The sequence below is a fragment of the Podarcis raffonei genome, chromosome 6 (assembly GCF_027172205.1).
Source record: "Podarcis raffonei isolate rPodRaf1 chromosome 6, rPodRaf1.pri, whole genome shotgun sequence".
NCBI lineage: Eukaryota > Metazoa > Chordata > Lepidosauria > Squamata > Lacertidae > Podarcis > Podarcis raffonei.
In genome coordinates, this window is record NC_070607.1 from 60,385,228 (window position 1) to 60,411,201 (window position 25,974).

The window sequence follows — 25,974 nt, forward strand, 5'->3', positions numbered from 1 at the left end:
CTTTCAGCAGCCACAGAACGGATAATAATAATAATTTATTATTTATTATTTATACCCTGCCCATCTGTCTGGGCTTCCACAGCCACTCTGGGCGGCTTCCAAAAGAATATTAAAATACTGTGATACATCAAACATGAAGAGCATGATATGTACCTTTTTAAGTGGCAATGTGTTATGTACATATGTACCTTTTTAAGTGGCAATACTTTCTAATGCCTTTGCATTTAGTAGAGTGGAGGTGCATAAGGGTTTTTTGTTTTTTTTAACTGAACTGAAACCGACACCAGCAGTCCTTGAAACATTTCCTGAAAATAAAGGAATTATTTACTGAAACTATATAAATGCCAGCTGTTGCTTACTGTTGGGCGCCTTCAATACAGGAGACTGACTGCTTCTGCCCAGCGTGAATCCACACAGCTTGGTCACCATGCTAGGCCCTCATTTAACTGGGGACCCGCCAAGTGTTTAAAACGCTGGTAAGCAAACTTCCCGGCCACACAGAGCTCTTCTTCAGGCCTGGTGTCCACAGGAAAGGAACAGTTGCTCCGCCAGGCTCACTTTCCACCCAGCAAAGCCTGCAAACCAGGAACGACTCTGAGGGAGGGAGAGAGAGAGAGAGGAGTCGCCTTCCAGCAGTTCATCCCAAAGTGTGGCAACTTTCCCTCAGCCTTCAGGCGCCTCGCCTCTCCTTCACTATCCCACACACAAACTCCAGGCCCCGCCTCCCTGGACAGGCCCCGCCTCAGGCTCCTCCCACCCATCGTGGCGCAGCCAGTCAACGCGAGGCTGTGACATCAGCGCAGGGAAGCCGACCGGGGAAAGGAGCGAGGTGGATACATTGTAGCGATTCCTTTTCCTGTCTCGGCGCTTGAGAGACGTTCCGCGAGCAGCCGGGCGCTGGGGCCAAGCTGGGGCGGGAGGGGAGCCGCGAGAGAAGGGCGGGCGGCCGCTTCTTCCGGCCGGGAGCTCCGGCGGGCGCGGGTCGTAACAAAGGAGGGATCGCGCCTTTCGCCAGCGCCCAGGAGGATCGGGAAGACCCCTGAATTTCCGACCCGGCTGCCGCGCGCAAAACTTCATACTGTTGGGGGAGAGGGAGGAGGGCGAGAAGGAGGGGCGAGGCGAGGCGGCCCGGGAGGGAAGCACTGCTGGTGGCCTCGGCTCCCCCGACGGCACGATGCTGTCCAACACCCAGAACCAGAACCCCCAAATACTTTTCCCCAACCCGCCGCCGCCGCCCCCGCCGCCGATCCAGCCGCCCCAACAGCAACAGCAGCAGCAGCAACTGGCCCAGCAACAACAATTCCCCCAGTTCCACATCAAGTCCGTCCTCCCGATCAAGAAAAACGCCATCACGGATGATTACAAGGTCACCACGCAAGTCCTAGGGCTGGGGATTAATGGGAAAGTTTTGGAAATCTTCAACAAGAAAACTGGAGACAAATTCGCTCTGAAGGTAAGGCGGGTTGCCGGCGGGGGGAGCGGAGCGAATCGGGTCGAGGTCCCGGGAGGCCGATTCTGATCCTTTTCTTGATTTGAAAGTTTCCCCTGCCCTAGAAGTTTTAAATTCCTGTGGGGCTGTCATTCCCCATGAAAGCAACCGCCGAAATGAATAGTGGACTTGTTTCCGAGTAAACACCATTAGGATCGGGCTCTTGTAGACCCTGCCTGTGGCAGAAGATCGATCCGTAGCGGCGTAGAACAATAAAACTTGCTCCATTTTGGTGCGTGACGTGTGTCTATCGGGGGCGGCTGATCGGGGGTGGAGGTGGGGGTGGCGGGTATTGTGTCTAGTTTAAACCCGCAGGCTGGCGAAGTTGCAATGGAGGCGCCGCGCTTTACGGCCTAGGCAGGAGTTCCGCACTTACTCACCAGTGGAAAGTTCTGCCCTTTTTTTTAAGGGATGGGGGGCAGCTGATGATGTAATCACGTGGCGGGGTTTGTTTGGTTTACTCTTACTTCTTACTCCTCCTTACCAATGCCGCCTTTTTCAATCGGATCCCGCGTTTGAATGAACTGCGAGGAGTTGCCGGGGGTGGGGGATCCCCAGCGGCTCAGGAGCGCGGGGTGGCTATAATCCTAGCCCCACTTACCTGGGTGTAAACCCCACTGAAATCATGGGGGGTGGGCGCTGGCTTCTGAGTAGGAACGGGAAAGCTTATGCTGTCCAGCCTTGGAGCCAACTCCTAGGGTCCGAGGGGGCCTTCGGCCCCTCCCAATAAAATATTTGAAGGGGCTGCCCCCCCAAGTTGATGGGTATTGACATTCAAATACTGTGCGTGCACCGTGCCATGTGATCGATTATTCGGGGCGGGGCTTCCCTGGGACCCCGGTTATTTTATTCAAGTTGGCAACCCTGTGCCCAGTGTTGTCAATATAGGCTTGGCACTTGACCCTTCTCTCTCTCTGCCCCCCACCCCACCCTCTGCAGGGGGTTGCAATGTGTTTTGTGACCAGTCATGTCCTAGGACTGAGAGAAGGGCTTAGCTCGTGTCTCCGGGGCGGGGGGGGGGCGACGAACAAGAGAATCGAAAGCCAGGCGTGGACAGCTGCTGCATCTCACGTGGGGCGGCCGCAGACCGCAGCCCCCGGTGTAGAAGTGTAAACGAGGCGGAGGGGTTAAGGACGACTCCGTAACGACTCGGAGGTGGACCCGCCACCCGCACTCACGAGCCATTAATTTTGGGTCCCGTGGGGGGTTCCTTTCTCTCCCACTCCCTCCCCCGCTTTTATTTAAAGTCCCGCTTCTGTAAAAGCCTCCCAAAGTGGTTCGGGAGGAGGCAGTTCCTGGTCTTTAGGGAAACGGTTAGTTTCGCCATCGCCGGTCCCTCCCCCTCTTTCCCCGCAGGTCTGAGTAAAAGGAGGAGGGACGAGGCGAAATGGACCCTCCGCCGATCTCTGCTCGGCAGTGAAAGGAAGGCGACCGCGTCGGGGAGGAGGGGCTTCCGTGGGGAGTCTTCTCCTCAGGCTGGTCGTCTAGTCACGACAAGGCTTTTTAGAAAGAAAGAAAAAACGCGCCGCCCACCATGAGCAGCGAACCTCTTGGTGAGGAAAATGGAGATTCGCCAGTGGTCCTCTTAACATGTATGTTGACAGCTCACGTGTTTCCTCAGCTTTGACAAGGGAAAGAGAGCACAGGGCGGCTGGACTTCCTTGGCTGCCCCCTGAGTGTGTGTGTGTGTGGGGGGGTCCTTTTCTGGTAAATGCTCTCGAAGTCATTTTCAGGCACTAAGGCCGCAATCCTAACCCCACTCACCAGGGAGCAAGCCCTACTTTAGTTCAGTGGGGTTTACTTCCGAGTAAACGTGGTTGGGCTTCTGCTGAAAACCGCCCCCCCCAACAGACACACACCACTTTGAGCCTCTCCTGAGTTACTTCTAAGCACATGTCAATTTGTGTAGGGGTAAAACGCAGGAGATTAAAAAAAACCCAGTGTACATGTGCGAGACCATATGCGCTACAATTGAAGTGCCCTTTGTATTTCCTATAAAGTGAATGTAAAAAATCTAGCTCTGTGAAAATGTGCGCCCTGTGTAAAAAAAGCATAGCTGTCAACTTTTCCCTTTTTTAAAAGGGAAAGTCCCTTATTCCGAATAGGATTCCTCGCAAGAATAGTTGACAGCTATGAAAAAAAGGGGTGAACCCCCGCTTCTTTCTGTCCTGCATTCTCAACATTCAGATTTCCACAAATATAGCAGGTGAGAGGCTAAAAGATATTTACAGTGTTATATGTAAAAATCCTTTTGTATTATATTAGTTACAGAGAGCAGCGTCATTTGTGAAAGCGTGCTACGGTTGTGGGTTTTCCTAATACAGTTTATGTCTGAACTTTTTATTGAGAATATCTCATTTTGAGTTTAAATGTGAGTTCATTTCACAGGTGTGTGTGTGTGTGTTAGGCTGTGTGTGTGTGAGCGACTTGTCTACCTAGATAGGAGAAGCATGACTACCTAGATACTGGACCTGAGACTCCCTGTTCCACATCCACCCATTCATCTATGACATCAAGCTGGCAGTGGCTGTTCTGGGAGGTCCACGTGGTATAGAGTGTTGGACTTGGGAGACCTACATTTAAATCCCTGCTCAGCCATGAAGTTGACTGGCTGGCCTTGAGGATGTCTGTCTCAGCCTAACCTTAATACCAATTAATAATAAAGAATACTGGATGGTAACAGCCAAAATAGCTTTGCAACTAAGACTACAGAAGTTATTAGCTCACAATTATCCAGGAGAGTGTGTGTTTTTTACCAGCTTGAGCTAAGAGACAAAAATTTCAGATAGTGGCTGAATACTGTGTCATTATGTCTCTGGTTTTTGTGAACTGAAGCCTGGAAGAATGAGGTGAGAATGAGCAATAGAATCCTGAAGTGGTCAAATGACCTTGGGCAGCAACATCTTAAGTGATAAAAAGATGCAGCAGAAAGCTAACACATCGGGGAAATGAGCTGGAATATATATTGTTTCTCTGATAGCCCCCCCCCCCGAAACTTATAAAGGTTGTATTTTGCCTGCAATGAGATTCAACAGGTAGATCCCTCAAAACCTCCATTTCCCCCCTGTGCTTAAAATCGTACAACCTCAGGGTTCTACTGCTTCATTCTGTTGCATATAAAGATCAGCCCTCAATGGAATGCCAAGGGAGACTGCTGTTTTTCCATCCATGAAATGGAAATAATGCAAACCTACCTTGCAGGTGTGTTGTAAGGGCATAAGAAAGGAATGTAAAGCGCTGCGGTGATTAGTATTCTTCATCTTCTTGACCTCCCTCCTGACATTGGTTTGAATACAGTGGTACCTCAGGATGTGAATGGGATCCGTTCCGGAGCCCCGTTCGCATCCTGAACAGAACGTAATGCGCGCGTGCGCAGGTCGCGTTTCACCGCTTCCGCACATGCGTGTGACATCATTTTGACCATTGCGCATGCGCGAGCGGTGTAACCCGGAAGTAACACGCTCCGTTACTTCCGGGTCACTGTGGAGTGCAACCGGAAAATACTTATCCTGAAGCGTATTTATCCTGAGGTATGACTGTAATTTACATTCTGTGTGACTGGCTGACCTCCTCCAATGGAAACATTTTAGAAGTAAAACTCTCCACATGGGTCTGAATGATCTCATAATACTTTGCATACAGGCAATGTTTGTTTTGTTCTTTGTTTCGAAACGTACCTTCTCATCACTAGTATTTGTGTAATATTTCTGCGTCAGCTGTCACTGCCTTCTCACTTCAGAAATATTTGGGTGCATGAGGACAGTATGCCATCACAGCACTACTGTCGAAAGGTGCTGGCTTGTGTGGCTGTTGCATATAACTAGGGTGTGCCTTTATAAATCTCCTTTATGATGAACACAAATCTAATCTAAACCAACCATGAACAAAAGGCTTAACAAGACTCAAACCCACAGCCTTGTGAGATAAAGTTTAAAGAATGGAGTGAGCGATTCCATAAGATTCTGCCAGTAAGAAAATGGCACCTTCATTGATATTCCTTCATGTGATTCATCATATAATAATAGTTATCTAAAAGTTAACCTGTAGAATGCTAATTACCCTGACCATTCTCATTTCTAGAGACCCCTTGGGCTTAATTCAATAAGGCTGATTCAATAATTATGTTAGACAGCATTGTGGTGTATTGTTCATTGTGACATAGGTGGTACATATGTGCTTGGAGCATGAACCCTTTTCTAAATGACTTTGGAAGTGGTGAACGTGAGATGGATACATCTCTGCTGCCTCTTCCAGAAATTTGGAGCAGCCTGTGTCTTAGACATAAATTTGCTCCCACACATTAGCTGTTCAGAAATGCTATACATTATCTTGTTAATTGTAAAGATGGAAAAACAAGAAGTCTCCTTCTGTTGCAATTAAATCTTATTTCCCCTTTTTTTGAAACATCCGTTTTACAAGCAACTGGAAAGAAAAACCCCGGCAATTCTCATGCAAAGCAAATGTCTCTATGTAGCCATAAATGCTGAGCTTAAAAAGAGCCTGTGGAAAATGCTCTTTTACCTAATCAGCTGAATGGCAGATTCCTGCATTTTGCCGGAGAACATGCACATTTATCACTATTATTATGTCTGAGACACACTAATTCTATCCCCCCATCTAAGCTGTAAATGAATAGGCTCAGCTTCTATTTTGACAGAACACTCTTAATCAATTCAGCAGTTGCCACAACCACTCTAAATTGTAAGTTTCTAACGCTCCCCTGTGTGAAGCAGGAGGAAGGAGGGTTGGGGCAGAAGAGAAGGCGTGCACTCCAGTATCTCCATGACCACTCTGCGTTGAAAACATGGGTTGAGATAAGGCATGCAGGTCTCTAAGTGCCATTTATCTTGCCGACAGCAAAGCACAATGCCACAGTCATGCACTGTATCTCACTTTGACTTTTTTAATAAACTGGAACCAATTAAAGTGACGTTTATAGGCTGGGAGTAATACGTTAGTGGTGAATAATACGTCACACAATATTAAACTTTGTTCTTAGAACCTAGGTCTTTTGTTATTTATCAGTATGAGACCTGTACAGATGGAAAGTATATGGCCAAATGTGATATTGCCAGTGTAGACCAGTGGTTAGAGGAGTAGACCAGAGACTTGGGGTGTGTGTGTGTGTGAATGAATCTATCTCCAGTATTGGCCTGCAGATCAGTTCACCTCATGTCTGTTACCTTCTTTTCTTTCCATTGGACAGAAATAAATAATGGCATCTATCTTTGAGGGTTCAAAGAGATTTACTTGTGTTGTTTTGGTAATCCAGTTTACATAGGAAGCTGCCTTATACTAAGTCAGACCAGTGGTACATCGATATTGACTACATCAACTAGCAGTGACTTTTCAGGGTTTCAGGCAGGGGTCTCTCCCAGTCCAACCTGGAGATGCCAAGGTTGAACCTGGGACCTTATTCAGGCATATGTTGTGCCACTGAGTTAGATGGTCTTTCCCTAACTGGTGAGGTCATGGCAGGGATGAGATTATATTGGGGGGCTTGGGTAGACACATGTCACTCATACTAGCCAGAGTGATCTACTGTTGCTAGGACTGATTATGGTTAAAATGTTTTGTAAAATCTTGGCTTTCACTGTTTGTAGACATGACATTCTGTTTGCACTTCTCTCTAGGGGGGGAACTCTTACTCTCCTCTCCCTCTCCTTGTGAATGAGCTTAAACCATTTATCAAATGCATCAATTTCAGTGCAAAGTACAGGTCTGTGACCCTTTCCAGTTTCATTTAAACTGTTGAATTAATTGTTTGAGAGTTTGAGCAGGTAGAGCTACCTGGTTGTTTACTGATGCCTGGAGTTTTCTTCCAAACTCATCATTTGCCAAACAGGGGCTGAAGTGGGGCATATATACAGTACATTAGAAATATATTGCTTTTGTTTGGTTGATATCCATATCTGTATATAAACTAAAGGCGACTATTTAGCAACGTCAACACAAAAAAACAAGTAACTGAACAAACCAGATATCTGGAAAGAATTGCAACACAGCTTGTCTTGCTTCCGGTAAGGTTACAAAGGATTGGACTGAGTTGTTGTCAGGAGCTAAAGCTGAAACTTTCCCTGCAATTCTGCCCATTTGACTCTTCCCATTGGTGTTTCTTGTTTCCAGCGGTCATGGAGTATAAATGCAAACTTGGCTCAAAGGGGAAGACAATTGTAAACCTCATAAATATTAGAGTACTGCTTCTAGTTATGCTTGGTCCTGTTGGGAATTCCCTTGAAAGGGCCTGTTGCTAAATCTGCCCTCATTTTAGGCGCTCTTACATTATGATTTGATGATTACTTATCTCCATGATATGAACAGGGGGAAATGGTTTCATTTATTTAAGAACATGGGTTACTACAGACATATCATCATATAACATTAAGAAGAAGAAGAAGAGTTTGGATTTGATATCCCGCCTTTCACTCCCCTTCAGGAGTCTCAAAGCAGCTAACATTCTCCTTTCCCTTCCTCCCCCACAACAAACACTCTGTGGGGTGAGTGGGGCTGAGAGACTTCAGAGAAGTGTGAATGGCCCAAGGTCACCCAGCAGCTGCATGTGGAGGAGCGGAGATGCGAACCCGGTTCCCCAGATTACGTGACTACCGCTCTTAACCACTACACTACACCACTACCCAATCAAGCAATTCAAAGCAAATTGAAGGGTGTACAGCAAACAATAGAGGTCGTTTCACAAAAACCACACAAATCTTAAAGGTGAGTGGTGCATCTTTAGCACATGATAGAAGCTACATAATGAGGCTGCTTGACATGCCACCTCCTCTGGGAACTCCATGTTTTGGAAATTGTATTAAGTCCATGTATGTTTAAGCTGAATGAATCTAAGTTTCCCAGCAAAGTGTTTCAAGTAGCCATGGTATATAGGACATAGACAATCTTGTCTATGAAATATATTTAGAACACAAAACAATGCAGGTCTACTTAGAAGTAAGGTCTATGGAGTTAAGTTGGGCTTACTCCCAAGTAAGTGTGAAGAGGATTTCAGCAGCCATTCATTAAAGAACCAAAACTCAGCAGTATGATAAAATCTTGCAGGTGACTGCCTTTAAAAGATGTTGGCTGGTCACTGATTTCTGCTATACAAAATGAAATTGGAAAAGCACTCAGTAGTAATTAAACCCCGGCAGGTTGAAAACAGCAAGTTGTCTCTGTATCCATTCAGACCTGGACACCTTTTCCTCTAGAAATCAATTCTGTAAAGTGGAAGGAAACTTTCCATTGACAGTGGCAAGTAGCTCAGGAGAAGCACTTTGGCAAGATTTGTACTATACTGTCCTCGTCAAATGGCAGCTTGAAGGTCAATGTTTGTGGCCAGTTATTTGCAGAAATGATTGCTTCCCCCTCAAGCTGCTGAAACATCTTGACAGACAGGAATAAAGTGTATGAACGATGGGAAATCTGGAGTATGTAAATCACTGCTGACTTTATACCTGGATCTGTTTATTGTTAATGAGGTCCAGGCATTATGTGACACAGATTGCAGAACTGGGAAAACAACACCTCAGACTGAAAATTCAAACCTGATGGTGTTTACAGCTTTATATGAGATCCAGAGTCATGATGTGACTGGCTTCCTTAATTCAACTTTTTATTTTAAAAAAGACCAGGTGGCCTTCATCTTGGTATTGGTTGTTAGCATCACATTCTCCCATACCCTTTTGAGGAGGTGAGCCATTGCTGTAGCTGCCAGTACGCTTGTCCAGCTCAGTGTGGATGGAGAGGTTGCTAGTTCTGATGGAGCCCAGGTAGACAGAATCGTCTACAACCTCAAGTGTGTGGTCACCAGTATTGATGTGTTGAGTTTGGGCAATGTTCTGACCCTTTATCTGCAACAAAACATGTCTCTCCCATATTGGCTTCTACAGCCACAGCATGCTTTGTAACTCTCCAAAGGTTTGACTTTATTTGTGGCAGCACCTACACTTCGGAACTCCCTGCCGATTGACATCAAGCAGGTGCTCTCACTGTACTCTTTTCAGCACCTGCTTACAAACATTCTGGTCTAGACAAGTATACCCAGATGCTTAGAAAATGAGGTACTTTTAATCTGTTTAGTACTGTATTTTAACTTTTGTATGTTCTAAAATGTGGTTGTAATTTTTTCTTGTTTTATCTTTTTGTAAACCGCTTTGAGGTTTTCGGTTGGTTGTTTTTTTACCATCGAGCAGCGTATACATTTTATTAAATAAATAAATATCCTTTTTTTAAAAAAATTGAAACAACTGATGAACTGTTGTCATCAAAAAGCCTTCAAGAGATGTCTGAAAGTTGGCAGTGAAGATGCCTGCCGAATCTCTGCTGGCAAAATACTCGGCAGAATGGGACCAGGGACACTAAATGTCTGACTTCTTCTTGAAGCCAGAGTCAGGTTTCTGAAACATGAGGAACAACTAACAGCCCTGTTCTGGATGTTCTCAGTAACTGAGTTGGAATATAAGGGCTCAGAGGGTCCTTAAGGCATCCTGTTCAGGGCCTTGATTCTTAACACAACCTGGTGGCATAGGGGCAGCCAGTGCAGATGTTTCAGCAGAGGTTTTTCATGCTGTCAGCCATCTCTCTTGATCAGCAATCTACCTGCTCCATTCTGTACTAGCTGGAGTGTACTAGCCAAGGGCCACCCCACCTAGAGCATATACAGCAATCCAATCATGAGGTTACTAAATGCATGGACCGCAGTTGTCATCAAGATATGGCTAGTAAAAAGCACTCATAGCCATAGGAGTCACTTAGAATCATAGAATCGTAGAGTTGAAAGGGAACTCAAGGGTCATCTAGTCCAACCCCCCCGCATTGTAGGAATCTCAGCTAAACATGGGTCTCTGATGACAATGTATATCCGTTTGTACCCCAAAGCTATGTACCTGCTTTTTCAGAGGGAGTGCAGTCCTATACAGAACAGGCATCATTTGTGTTCCTTTGAATATGGAAAAACAAAACCTGGCCATTAGAAGTGTGCAGATTTTTACCCTCCACCCCCATTTTGACAGCCTGAGAATAATTGCATTGTTCACAGTGATGGGTGTATGCGTGTTTATTACTCCTTAACTTAAGAGAATCTCATTTAGTCCAGCTGAAAAGATTTTTCACTGGTGTGGTTAACGCAGTTGCTATTGATCAGCCTATTTAATGCACATCATAATGGCAGCCAGCCCAATCTATTTCAAAGCTAAGGTACTCTGATTTATGCTGGTTTGCTTCAAAGGGGATTCAATCCATTTAAATCTGAGGGCATCATCACAAAAGAAGCAAGGACTGTGTTTTTGGTCTGGAATAGGTCACAAATGTTGTCTAATGTGAGGCAAGCCATTTTGAATTCAGATGGACATAACAATCAGGGCAGGTTTCTTATTTGATTTTGTCATTGGGGAAATGCAAAAAAACTGTGCTGTAGATGTCATCTGCATAAATGATGTCACTGTTTTGGCTATGCTGGGATTTGGATTGAACTGCTTCTGATTTATTTTATTGGGAAGTTTACATTTGAACTGGACCAAAGTTCAAAGCATTGTTTAAATATCACAAATTTATATAAGGCTTATATACTCTCACCTCTCCTCACTCATGCAAACACCCCTCTCCACATTTTGCTGTAACCATGTTTTAGTGTTCAGAGATTTGGAACTTCACATCTGAACTCAGTTTAGGCAGTGCAATGGGATGGGCTGTTCCTGTCTTCTCCTTAAGTAAAAAGAACTAGAGTTCATTATTCAGATTTCCCTCCCCGCCCCCCTGCCCGATATTCCTGAGTTACTACTTTGGAGCCTGTTTGGTCATTTCTTTAGGAAATTATCTGGATGTCTGCTTCGTATCCAGCTTGAGAACATGGAATAGGTTCAACTTCTCATCCCTTCATCATCCATATTTATTCTCTGTATGCCCCTCTCCCAATCATGTACTTGGATAAAAGAAGCATTGTGAAATATGATCTGGTCATTCTCTTGTAACCACAATTAGTTTTCAGGACTTGGGTCCTTTTTTTAGCTGTTATATGTGGAATGCTAACATGAAGGGGCCACCTCTGGTTGTTGTTTATATCTTCTCTGGGAAGAATATCCAAGCATGAGCTTTCTAGTATAAGTGCTTTCAGGCAGGGAGAACCACCAGATTTAGGGCTCAAGTTAATCATTAATTAGGGCGTGTGATTAGATCCCATGAAGACTTCTTCCTAATATATTGAAGCTTCTGCTCTTGGCAGGGTTCAGAGATTGCAAATGGGACAGGGTATGGGCTTTGACTTGTGTTGTTTTGATCTTCAGTCAGAATGATTTGGGTCAAAAGCAATCTTGGTTTGCGCAGGAAATGTTGCTGCTACTTTCTTTTCTCTCTTTTGCTGCTACTTTCTTTTCTCTACTTTCTTTTCCCTCAAATGCTAGCTGTTGTGCTTGATACCTGGACAAATGGTCTGACTCTGTATAAGGCAACTTCCTATGGCTTTAGCTAAAAACTTAATGTAGACCTTGGGGTGTACACCTATGTTCAAACTACTGTCAGGGGAAAAAAGTGTCTTATTCTCTCTCTTGCAGTAACTCCAACTGAAGTGTTAAACTCTACCCACCTAAGTGTTCACCTGGATTTATGCATATTTCACTATAGTGACACTGTCAGTTCTTCAGATAACTCTTTCTGTTGCCTGTTGGTTATGTATACAGCCTTTGTCTTTCTGTGGCTACATGGACTCTTCATGTTATCTTCAGTCACAATTTTTCCGGAGAAGTCTAAAGTGGGTCCTTATGCAGCAGTTAAAACATCGAAGCAAAATGTTACCAAGGAGACTTTTTTTGATGACTTTATTTTCCCCCACCCCCTCCAAAGGACACATTTTTTAATTGGCACAGTGTTTGTTTCTGTCTGTACTGGTTTGGAATAAAAATTCCCTGCATTTTAAGCATCTAAGGCAGGCACCCCCAAACTCGGCCCTCCAGATGTTTTGGGACTACAACTCCAATCATCCTTAGCTAACAGGCCCAGTGGTCAGGGATGATGGGAATTGTAGTCCCCAAACATCTGGAGGGCTGAGCTTGGGGATGCCTGATCTAAGGTCTTCATTATTGGAAAAAACAATATAAATGCAGATCCCATGAGTTCTAAAAGAGGCTTCTAGGCTGAGTCAAGTCCTAGATTGAGTGTCCCTGTTGTTTCGTCTGTGTTCATGCATAATTTCCCTGTTTATTGTGTATTAATACAGGGCTTCTGTGTAGTGTTTTCCACCTGTGGACCTCAAAGTGCTTCACAGATAGCAGCAAGCTTTCTAGAACATGTGCTGTTGACATTCATTCTTGTAGCACTTTGCTTCATGTAATGAGCCTTCTTCACTCAAGTGCATAGTGAGGCCTTGCCACCCTATGCATCTTTAGTCAGAACCAAGTCCCATCGATTCAATGGAATTACTCCCTGGTAAATGCACATAGAATTCTTAGCTACACGCTCAGCCCTTCATAACGCAGTGGCTTTCTAGAGTTCTACTATGGCGCAGCTATATAAATTAAGTAGGCAAATAAATATAGGGAAGTAAGCACTGTAGTTGAGGACACAGATATGGTGCATAGGCTGTAATCTTGGCTTCCTCAACCTCGGCCCTCTGGATGTTTTTGGCCTACAACTCCCATGATCCCTAGCTAGCAGGACCAGTGGTCAGGGATGATGGGACTTGTAGTCTCAAAACATCTGGAGGGCCGAGGTTGAGGAAGCCTGCTATTATCATTCAAGAATGATGTGGGAAATGCATCAGAATGGTAATGTTTGTGTGTGTGTATTTGCCAGGGAGATCCAGTTGACTGTGGTCCTAGTGACACAAGGTAACAGTGCAGGGAGTCTGAGACAGTGATACAGTGGATAGCAGGTAGGGAAGGGTTTAACGAAGGCTGCAGCACAGGTGAGTTGTAGGGGGTCAGGAAAGACTTTGTGGAAGAAGTCAACATTGAGGGGAGACTTTGAAGGAAGAGAGAGGAACAAGTTTATTCATTTATTTATTTACTGCCATTTATATACTGCAGTCCCAGAGTGTTGTACAACAATGAAATGTAACATAAAACAGTACAAAACCATCATGAAATGACTGACCAGTCAAAAAAAAAAAGTTTCAAACAGCTGCCTAGGCCTGTTGGCATAAAAAAAAGGATTAAAGAGGCACCTGAAAGTCAAAAGTGAGGATGCCCCCTGATCCTCAGCCAGAAGAGTGTTTCACAGCATGGGACCAGCAACACTAAATGCCTGGCTTCTGCTTTAGGCCAACTGAGCTTCTGTATTTTTTTGGAGGGGGGCAGATTTGCTGCTGCTGCTGGTAGATAATCAGTCCATTGTTTGAATTAGACACTGATTATCGCTCTAGTGGAAAAACAGCCAATACGGAAGAGGGAAAGAGAGCTGTAGAGTTGGTTGACTTTTTACTTCTATATTTGACAGTTTGGACTCCAGCAGTATTTCCTGCTAAATGTCTTCAGCTGTGGTTCCAAAAATAGCCCATAGCAAGGTCTCCTTTCCTTGGCATCACAGAGACCCTCTTTATTTATCTCTTTGTTTACAGGCTGCAGTGACGACTTGCTATGATTCCAGCCACTTAGTATTCTAGCCAAGGAATCTTGGAATTTGTGTCTCCTGTTTTCTTTTTTTTTAAAAAAATGTTCTGTTTGGAAAGCCTTAGTAAACACTGCCTTTAAGAATGTGGTAAATCTGTGAGTAGGAGATTACCCTAGAGAAGCATTAACATACAAACAGAAATGTCGCATTGTGGTTTGAGATTGCTGGCAAGCAGCTATGAACCTGTTTTAGAGCAATGTATAAGGTTGACCAGGATTTTATATTTCATTCATTTTATTTGGCTAAAATGGCTACTTTGGACTAGTGTATCAAAGAAGAGACTGGGGTTTGTATCCTAAGTAGTGGAAGTTAACCATCCTGTTAGCGCAAGGATTTGCACTTGTGCAATAGGGCTTACTGCCCCCCATCCTCCCCCCATGAGCCCATTAAATCTGTCCTGGGTTTTCCCCAAACCCTTTAGAGCAGATTTGGGAAAGTGCAGGAGGAAGAAAGGTGGGAAGTCCTGTTGCATGAGGTCACCTTCAGACTTCCAAGAATAACTGTCCTGCCTGACGTGTATCTTGTTCTAGTGAAGGGCGGTCTGAAAGGGTAATATCAACAAGGAACTGTAATTTGAATCTGTTTTAGTTTAACTTTTGTATGTTTTAAAGTAGGGTTGTGAATTTTTCTTGATTTTACTTTTTTATCTTTAGTAAAAGGCTTTGATTTTTTTTTAAAGCAACAACAACCAAGCAATACTCTTAGATAGGAGTTTTTCATAAGACCTATTCAGACATTGTCAAAATGTGTAAGCCATCATGGAAGGGTGAGGCAATGGGGACCATCATCCTAGCTTTTCCTCTGCCTCATATCTTTTTTGTTGTTGTCTTATATGAGTTGGAATGTGACTGTTGCACTGGGTAGCCCTTTGTCTCCATTGAGATTCCACCTGGAGATCTTGATTTTCCAAGGTATGTAGTTACTTAACTGTATCAGAATTTGGTTACGCATTTCAGTATACTTATTTCCCTGTAAACAAATGCATAGACATGCCCACTAATGCCCTGGAGCAGTTGAACTCAATGTTCTCATGTCGACTCTCCTGACTTAACAGCTAGGTGTGTTATGTAACGTAATTCATTTTCTTTCATATGCCAGAGAATTGAAACAATTACCTTACAGGCGAATAGTTTTAAAATATGGAAGGCGCAACAGGCAGATGCTGTTCCTAATTTGTAATTTGTTTATGGTAGAATGAAGTGTGAACAGTGCCTTACATAGTATTCACACACAGTAGTAACTCTGAGGCCTGTGTTTTAGGCCCCATCTACACTATACAATTAAAGCAGTTATCAAACCACTTTAAACGGTGATTACCTCCCCCCCCAAAAAAGAATCCTGGGAACTGTGGATTGTAAAGGGTGCTGAGAGTTCTTAGAAAATCCCTATTTCCCCTCAGAACTACAATCCCAGATGGTTTCGCAATCACTTTCTCTTCCCAAGGAACTCTGGAGATTGCAGCCATGTGAGGGGAATAGCAGCCTATAGTGCAGATGGGGCCATAATTACCCATTGCAGCACAGTTGCTATGGCACCCCACATGCTCTCAACTTAGACCATGTTCCAGAAAGACATCAGCAGGCAGGGGGCAGGGACTCTTAACATGCCTCGTAGTGTTGTCCTTTGCTCCCATTAAACCATGTTTACACACACCATATATTTAAAGCATTCTTACACTGCTTCAATTGTCATGGCTTCCCACGAAGCATCCTGGGGACCAGTAGTTGTTAAGGTTGCTGGCAGTTGTATCTTTTTGCAGTGTTTCCTAACAATTCCCAGCACCCTTAACAATCTACAATTCCCGGGATTCTTTGGGGGAAGCCATTAGTATTGCCATGGTATAAGAATGCTTTAAATGTGTCCTGTGATAATATTGCATCTAGTTCTCTAGCAATAAATCACGTGAAACAGTCATACTTGCTGGGAAGATGGAATTATTGCACCAAAACTTGCTGATCTGATTGCTGAGAAACCACTGTTCACAGACAACAGGAAAACTTCCTGGGTGACATCATTTGGGCAGATTCATGATGTCATGGTAAAAGGTGGGTGTTTGGAAAGCCCTAATATAACTACACTTATCACTGCACCTCTCAGAGACCCCACCATTAGGACCACCAAAATATGTGAAACTGAATGCCCGAGAGCTGCTGTAATTGAGTTTTGCTAAGAATGCACAAAACATAACAATGTTGATAATGACTATCGGGCATAGAAAATAGAAAGAACTGAAGGAAGGGGTGGAGTGCCACTTTATATGTTTTCTGTACGCACATATAGAAATGAATGAGTTGATGGCAGTTGCACAGCGTATGGTTGATCTGTAAATAGAATGGACCAAGCTGGGTGCTTCGTTAAACAATTATTTCCTCTTCTATGTTTATGACTCTGAAGACTAAAATCATGCTCAGGCTGTGAGTCTCTTTCCAGCTACTTTCTAAAAGAGTTTTGTCCTAAGACTTGGAGAACCTCAAAGCTATGCATCTGTCACCTCCCATGCACCCATGGGAGTCTTTCCTGGCACCCAAAGGGTCCCCTCCTCCTGCTGCAATTTTGCTTAACGAAGCTGTTGTTTGGGGTGCTTACATTTGTTCTCCTGTTTGCAAATGTGTTCATGGGCCTGAAAAGGCTGACAACCCATGCCTAAATTCTCAACAGAGTGTGCCTGTTCACAGAGTGACAATTTCTTTAAACAGGCTACAGTTGAAATGAGTTTAATAACAATAGGGACATCTTAAAAGATCCTTCTGTGAATTCAGAATCATCCACAATATTCATGGAATTACTTCTAAATGTGATTTCAGGGAAATGCAGTGATAAAACTCCGCTATGGAAGTCTAACAGTATATATGTATTCAGCTCCATTTTAAAAATAGGGTCTATCAATAGATTGACTGCCTGGATTCAAGATTCTGACAGAGCCCTCGTCTCAAACTGGGATACAGCGATATTGTTTTAGAAACCCAGCAAGTAGCCTTTGCATAGTCTAGCAAAATCAATCTCTCTTTCTTTCTGTTAAGTTTTCTTTTTTCCTCTTTAAAATGTTGGTCATTAAACAAGTAGTTCAGCAGTCCTGTTAATCTTAACAAAATGAAATACTTTGGAGCAACACTGAAAATTAAGATTTTCGTTATTGGGATGGTCTTAAAGTGAGCTGCAGAGGCATTCACCAGCACAGACGTTCCGGTTCTCAGTGTCTCTTCTGTATTGCCTTACCTGTTAGAGGTTTTCATTGGTGCTTGTGAATGCCGGTGATGTCAGTGGGTGTCTGATACTTAAAGGCAATCTGACAAGCATGGTTTCCTCCACTGATTTGAGGGCAGAATCAGTAGCTGAATGGGACCAGTAACTGAATGGTAATGTCATGTCTGTGGAATTGCTCCAGCAAGTTTCACCCATGTCTACTTTTTGGTGCTAGATAGATATATAATCCTGGTTGTTGTTGTTTCTGCCCTTCAACCTAAGTTCCCAGGGACCTTAAAATACAGTATTTAAAACAGCTTAGGATAGGATAGGATAGGATAGGATAGGAGACCCATTTCATTATGGCTTGCCAAAAGACATACATTCAAATAGCTGGAGAGAAGACCTGTTCTTCACTTAACACCTGTTTTATGTTTTAGTTGCTTGCCTTACAACAATCAGTGGCAGGATCCTGCTTGTTCAAACAATGAGCTGAACTTGTCCTTATCCTTTGTTCCTCCTCCACTGCATTTCCTCCTTCAGATTTTGTTTCACGTACTTGGTCTTTGCCGCAGTTGCTGGCATCCATCAGATTTTCATTTTCCTTGGAAAGAAGATTTGCCGGAAATAATCAGATTGGGATGCCTCTTTTAAATCCTCGGGACAATGCAGCCAGCTTTCTTTTTTCAGATGAGTAAGGCAAATGCCAAAGTCTGTCTGTCTGCGTGAGCCAGCAAAGCTTGCCAGCATCAGCAGCTGTGTAATTATCCAAATGACATCATCATCATAGTGAAATTGTGACTCAGCAGCTTTTAGCTGATGGGCTTGCCTGCCTTCATCGTGCTCAAGGAATCCAGAATATTGGACTGGCTCTGCATTGTGGATAAGAGCCATTAGGGAGTAGCCTATACACAGTGCCTATGTTGCAGCAGCAGTAGCACACAGTTGGATTTCCTTCAGAAGGGCTTGCTTTGTGGTAGAGAGTGGCGTTTCCATTACCGACAGCAGTACTTTGATCTTCCAGAGCCATGGAATCTGAGACTGGGACAGCCTAGATTCTATTCTTGGGTCTGCCAATATACTATCAGATGACCTATATGCCACCCCGCCCCCCTCACATGAAGTGAGTAAAATGAGAGTGACTGCTGGATGATCTGAGCCGGCTGTCTTATTGCTAATTGGTTTAGTAAGAGTTCATTTTGAAGGTCAGGGTGTTGCTATACAGCACACTGGGTTGTATTCGTTGTGGCTTTCTTAGGCAGAACTGAGCAGTATAGTACATGCTACTTGCTGCTTGTACATTCAGCAAAGTTCTTCCACTCTAGCAATCAGAAAGTTTCGCTGCTTCTCTTGCCGATTTCAGCACTGAAATATGACCAGCCTCTGAATATGAGCAGAGTGTCCACTATTGATGTTCTATACAGATCAGATGATTCTCAGTGGCATTAGTGGAATGAATGCCGAAACTTTCTCTTTCAATTCTTTCATTTCTTTCATTTCTTTCCTTTTTATTTTTTGTTTCATCAGACTATTCAGACAAATCTGTTCCATAAAAGCCCTTTCTTGTTGTATCAGTTCTAGGCTACTGTTGCCTGGTGTTGGTTTGTGTTGTTTCTTCTACTTCCCTTACTCCTCAGCAGGTAAGTGTAGTGAAAACAAACAGAAAACAAACAAACAATTTACATGTAAATCGTAACGCATACCAAAATATATTAAATCTTCCAAAAGTGCAAGACGTCCAAACCCTCATATAATGTGAACATAAGTCATTAGTTTTATCATTAACAAAGGTGGCGAAATGAAATGGTAGTTCTGGTCTCGGAGTGCTTTCTGTGAGAGGTGGTAGATTTTCATGCACACTTATCAGTTCTATGTGCTTTTATCTTGAGAGAGCCCTCCTAGTATTATCTGGCAGGAGGAAGGCATGTGTTCTGTTTCTATTTTGTGTCACACAGCTGTGAAATCCTGCTGTATCCCATGCTTGACAAAGGATGCCCTTGAGAGAGTCTGTCAGATGACAACAGGTTGCAAGTCTGTCAGGTCATATTAGGATCTCATTTCGATCAGCGAGCTGAACACCTGTAGCTTGCTCTTAAAAAATACCATCTTCTATTACCTGGATTTGAAAGGAAGGAGACAAAGACCCAGATAAAGCTGCAGTAAATTTTAGATTTTTGGTGTTACAGAATGTTACCAGCTAATATCTCTTAATAAATCAAATGTGGATTGAATTGGTGGTTCATACAGCATTAGAACTGAAACATAACTAGCCTTTAAATTTGTATGTTTTTGAAAGCACAACACAAACGATAGAGATCCACATACCCAACTAATTAAAAATGCATAGCTCCCCTAATATTACCATATGTTTATTTATGAATGTCTTCCCATGAAACATATTGAAGTGAGTCAATACGAACAGAGGAGCATTATGACACAGTATGTACTAAGTATACAGATTTTGCAACTCTCTTAATCCATTCATTATTGGAATTACCTGTAGCAAAGTATATTTGTTTCAGCAATCCTAATGCTGCTTAGAGTCCACCACTTGTTTTGGTGTAAACTTAACAAATCCTACAAATGGAAATAAGGAATCAGGAGTTGGAGCTGGTGATCACTTGTCTGTCTTATTTTGGGAGATTGACTGTAGTTATTTCTGATGTGCAGGTAGCTCAAATATATTAGATCTTCCCATAAATTGTAAGGCTTTGCTTAACTTCATGCGTCTACTGTCCAGGATTCAGGAGTCACAACTTTCTGGCTGCCCTCTCCATATACAGAAGTACAGGTGTCTTATAGTCTCCAATATATTAATCTTCATGGCTCTTTTCATACAGCTTGCTAGGTCATCATCATCATCATTTTATTTGTATGCCGCCTTTCCACAGTCAATAACAATGCTCAAGGCGGCTTACAACATGACAAGATTTACATAACTACAAAAGTCATAACAATAAATAAACCGCATCAAAAAATACACAACCAAATGGAAAACAATTTCCACATAAATCAAAATCTAAAACTAAGAATAGAGCATTAATATCACAGTTTAAAACGACATAGGTAAAAAAATAACAGCAATTTAAATAAATAAAAACACAGAGCCCTCTCTACCCAGCAGCAGCGGCAGCAGTCCTTTATGGAGCCCATCAGGCCCCGCCCTAGGCCAGGTGGTGAGTGACAGGACTGGGGCCCTCAGGCGCTCAGCAGGGGAGTCCTCCTGGCTAGCTTGGCTCCCTACCAGTAAGGGGGGATAGAAACACATTATCGAGCTTGTCAGTGGCAACAGTTGTGCAGCTGGAGTAAGAATGCATTCATGTCTGGTTTTTCACACTCCTGCTGGTTATGTGAAGGCCTTATGAAGCAAAGTTGCAGTACCTGCACAGCAGATTACCACCACCACTCTGGGATGAGCTTTAAAAAGGTAATTTGTATCTTGCTTCCTCGCCCACAGTGCCAGATCTGGTACTTCAAATGCTGTACAGAAAGTGCTAGGCTTTGAAGTCACTTGTTGCAGATCTAAGTCAGCACTGAGTAATGCTTTTAAGGTTTGCATACCCTTTTGAAAAGGTCTTTGCTTCTTCTAAATCCCTGAAGTGTTTGACTGGCAATAAAGCTTTCCATCAAAACACACAAGGGCTGAAGCAAGGAGGGTGAGAAGGCCCTTTTGAAATCTCTGCTTAGCACGTTGCCAGCATGCAGACAAACTTTGGCAAGCCCAGGTGACATTCCACTACAATCTGTTAGGTGAGGGTTAGTCCTCACAGCTGTTCCAGCTGCCATATTTGGCTCTTTGATTGTAGAAAAGTCCTTGGGCAGAGCAGTGCTATGCCTCAGGTACACTAGGGTGGGAGAAGAAATACCACTGAGTGACCTATACATGCTCAACCAGGGAGGCAAGGGGATTCAGAAACTCTGGAAAAATGGCTGGCATATCCATTGACACCCTGGAAACCTCAACAGTCAGGGACAAATGCTGACAGTGATGCCCACATGCTGCTCTTATTGGTGGTGGTGGGAAGCCAATTAAATCATGACAATCAAGACTTTTTTGTGCAGTGATAATGTTATTAAAGGGACACGGGTGGCGCTGTGGGTTAAACCACAGAGCCTAGGAATTGCCGATCAGAAGGTCGGCGGTTCGAATCCCCGCAACGGGGCGAGCTCCCGTTGTTCGATCCCTGCTCCTGCCAACCTAGCAGTTCAAAAGCATGTGAAAGTGCAAGTAGATAAATAGGTGGGAAGTGCAAGTAGATAAATAGGTGGGAAGGTAAACGACGTTTCCGTGTGCTGCTCTGGTTCGCCAGAAGCGGCTTAGTCATGCTGGGCGCATGACCCGGAAGCTGTACGCCGGCTCCCTTGGCCAATAAAGCGAGATGAACGCCGCAACTCCAGAGTCGGTCACGACCGGACCTAATGGTCAGGGGTCCCTTTACCCTTAATGTTCTTAAGTATCTTCAGCATGCCAATGGAATTCATACCCAATAAGTGGTAATCAGTGTTCTTCCACGAGTAAGAATGAGGGAGGAAGATAAGAAATGCAGGCCCAGAGTTCTGCATGATCAGACCCCTCCCCAGGTCCTTTGGCCAATTATGGTGAAAGAAGCCAATTAGGGAGCTTTCTGCAAATAGGATTTCCCAGCAGGAGGAAAATGAATTATCACTTCCAGGTCAGCGTGGCCTCAAACTCCCATAGCAACAAGGTTGATTGGCATTTGTATGAGGGAATTCCAGGAGAACAGGTTTCTAGTCTCCTAGGGGATGCACATACACAAACATCTTCCTGGAAAGGTCTGGTCAAGGAAAGAAATGCAACAGCCCTGGATGGTTTTTGGCAGTGAGCAGCACATGAAGGAAGTGCAGTGCGCGCGCGCGCACACACACACACACACACTGCTTTGCAAACTTTAGATTGGAATTTGAGCTGTAATAAAAATGGATGCTGGCCAGACTTTAGAAACCTGGGCTAATAAGGAGGCAGCATGTGACGAATGCATTCCTCTCACTACAGTGGCAATTGAATTAAGCTAGAGCACATAAATTGGAATCCAGCATGAGCAGAATAAGACCAATGTACTGCACTTACAATGTGACATTTGCAGGAGTGGTTTATGCTCCCAGCATCTACCCAAGACATGTTGTTTTCCTAGATCTACAGTGCATTGCCAGAGAGGTGTATCCTAGGGACTCTTGCTGGGTGGTATAAGATACTAGGCCACAATTCCTGGCTTACACACAGAAAACATTAGTGAAGCAGTGTCAGGTTTTGTTTTTCCATGGTATTGTCTGTGATATCTCAGGGGATCCTGATATACCCTTTCTAGATGCCATGTTGTGTGGGCTTCCTTCGCCCATTATGTACTGAGGGTTAGCTAGTCTCTAGGGGGGACTAGCCCCTACTAGTCACACTGGCCTTGTGCGTACTGTGATAAATGTTACCTAGCCTCCTGAAAAGGGTAGACTAAGCCCAGAAGCTCATAGAAGATGGATTGTTTGAAAGTTGGCTGGGTCCAACATTCCTCAGGCCCTAAGCTCTTTTCATAATACTTCTTGTATAACTGGGATTGGAGAAGCTTAAATTCTTACAGTGCAAGACCTGGGATTTCTCTCTGTCAGCTGGGGAGGCATTTAGGTTGTGCCCTCAGGCTGTGAGAATCTGTGTTGCTGTTTGTAACCTCCTGGGACAACTCTGTCTAGTTAAATGCTAGTGCAAATGCAAATAATTAATTGGGTGTCATAAGGCCATCTGTCAGGTTTTAAAAAAATATTTTTAAAGGTTACTTATTGGTATTTCTGAGACTTGGTCTCTAGTGGCTAGATGTTGTTGTTAGCAATCTGGTCTGCTGGGTGGCAGGGGTAGACATGGAGTTTGGGGACATATCATTAAAAATAAAAGATTTCATGCATACCCACAAAGACATGCAGTTAACCTTTGCCAACAGCAAAGAAAATAGGCTTATGCTGGCACGAACCAATTAGTCACATGCATTTGAACACATTCCTTTTAAAGAATTGACACATAAAGTACTTCCTTACGAAGTTCAGTTGACTACATACCTGTCATAGTAGCTCACTGAGCAGGTGCAGGAACACATTAAGAGTGCAGCTGGAAAGGTTTGGGAAGGGAACACTGCTCAGTAGTAGATCATGCATTAGGGACTCAGGTTCAATCCCTGGCCTGTCAAATTAAACACACACACACACACACACACACACCAGGCAACAGCTAATGAGAAACACCTTTGCCCAAGACCCTGAAGAGCCAAGACCAGTCAGAGTAGAGAAGAATCAGCTGAATGGACAAATAGCCTCAACTGATATAACATTGCTTCCTGGCTTCTAGTGTTTCTACAAAGAATGAATTAAATAATATAATGTAAGGCCGCTGTGAGCCCAGAGCACCTGGTCACACTTAGGATAAGGCTGCCCACTGCATCTCTGAATGAGTTGCTGCTTTGGCACTGCCATCTTTACCATTGGCCTCCATATTCTACCAAATCTTTGCATTGGGTGTGCCTCTCAGGAAATGCCCACCTGAAACTTCTTATGCCAGGTATGCAGAACCTGTTACCCGCTGGATGTTGCTGGATCACAACTGATCATTGGCCATGCTAACTGGGGACTGAGAGCAGGTGAAGTCCAACAACACCTGGAGGACCATAGGCCCCCCAGCTATGATCTAGTGGTACCAACTCAGGTTTCCTCAACCTTGGCCCTCCAGATGTTTTGAGACTACACTTCCCATCATCCCTGACCACTGGTCCTACTAGTTAGGGATCATGGGAGTTGTAGGCCAAAAACATCTGGAGGGCCGAGGTTGAGGAAGCCTATACTAACTGAACTGGTTTTCCCATATTCTTCTCCCTCCACTTACTCTCACTGTGGACTGCTTCTCTCATATAAAGTAAAACACACACACTGATTTCAGCTGAGAAACCATCTTTGGTTCAGAAACCTGCCCGTTAAAATCTGCACCTTGACTTGTATTTGGAAGGCAGCATATTATTTTTGGTCTCAGAAGCATAAAACAAACTATTTGGGAATAGATGTTACAATCAGGAGGGGAAAATAATATTCCAGGAATATGTGGCAATGTATAAAAAATACATTGTGTTTAGATTCCTGCAGACTTCCAGACACAATTCAAGGTGCTCTGGGGGGCTTTAACCCTGAATATTCATGTGGAATCTCCAGAGATTTTATATAACTGATGATAATGAAGTCCTGTGGGTTGCATAAAATTAAACACTGCTATTGAATACAAGCTATCAGGGTCAGGGAAATGTATCATAGCTTGTATAGCTAATAACATTCCAAGGCTGGGTCACATAAACTTGTCCATGTAGTACAGCTGCATGGTGTGCCATCAGTAAGAACTGCTATAAAAATGGTCCCCATATGATCTTATATGTTTGAGTGGAAGGTTTGGAGTCATGCTGATACAGTGGTACCTCTACCAGAACACCTCTGGATATGAATGCTTCAGGCTATGCATGCAGCAAACCTGGAAGTAACGGAAAGGTTTCCGCCTGGATGCAAATGTTTCGGGGTATGAACGAACCCCCGGAACAAATTAAAGTCATATCCAGAGGTACCACTGTAATGCCTTTCGATTTAACGAATATTCAAAGTTTAAGAATTACAAATGTCAACCTGCCACACACCTTGGATGATCTGGTGATTTCTTAAAGTCCTTTATGTTTCTTTTGGTTGGGTTCACAGGGGGATAGATAGTGCATTGACTCAAACCTGTTGGCCAATGTCCAAGGGCAAGACTAGTTTCAAAGTCCTTTGCTTCTCTTCACCTTCTTTGGATCCTCTCCCTACTTCCCTGCCTTTTGTCACTTCCGTTCCAAGTTCCTGAAACTTCCTACTGAGTTTGGAAAGAGCATAATGGTGACTATCTGAGCTGCTTCCTCTGACAGAGAGAGAGTAGTGAAAGTGGAGTGATTTATTAATATTATTTACTCCTGGTGGTGCTGGAAGGTTGGGAGGAGAGGTGCGTGCAGCCATCATAGCACTGTACTGCAATTTCCAGCCCAGTGGAAGGGTAAAGGTGATATAACTGCCCTCTCCACCCTGATCTGGTTACTACACAAACCCAAAATGCTGGGAGAGCTCTCTGAAGAATACCTCACCTCCTCCATTTAGGTTCAACTTCAGGGACAGGGCAGGGCTGCATGCTCCATTCTCTGCTGACCAGAAGGACACTTCATGGCAAGGCCAACTTTCCCTTTCAGCATGATGGCGGCAGTCCATGCTATAAGTAGTTGACCTGCAGTCAGGATCTCCCAGGGATCATCACATGGTGAAGGTATTGGGCAGGTTCTCCTCTGCCAAATGTATGGCACATGTTCTTTAGTGAATTTGTGTGTGTTCCTTGCACACACACCCCTTGCATGTGCAGAGGACATTTCCTGTGATGCTGCTGAAGATTTATTATATTTATATTATGCTTTGTTAGATCAGTACACAAAATGTAGAGCCAACCACCGGAAAATATCACCATGGGAACGGGGGGAACAGCTTATTACAAGTGATTACTGTATAAATATTATGCAGCTGAGTTACAGAGCCTTATGGCTGCCTGAGAACAAAACAAAACTGTCCTGATTTTAGCCTTGCCAGTTGTTTCTATTTTTACTTTTAAAATTTATATCCCTCTAGACTAGCCAAGCATAGGCTCTCAAAGCCGCTAAGAA

General features: G+C 43.9%; 1 protein-coding gene across 1 annotated transcript in view; it reads left to right on the forward strand.

Moving 5' to 3' along the window:
- The first annotated feature begins 857 nt into the window (after positions 1 to 857).
- MAPKAPK2 (MAPK activated protein kinase 2) overlaps positions 858 to 25,974 on the forward strand; it is a 79,403-nt gene continuing 54,286 nt past the window's right edge. The window contains exon 1 of the mRNA XM_053393380.1: positions 858 to 1,453. Coding sequence (XP_053249355.1) covers positions 1,175 to 1,453 — 279 coding nt within the window. The 5' untranslated portion in view covers positions 858 to 1,174. The remainder of the gene's footprint in view (positions 1,454 to 25,974) is intronic.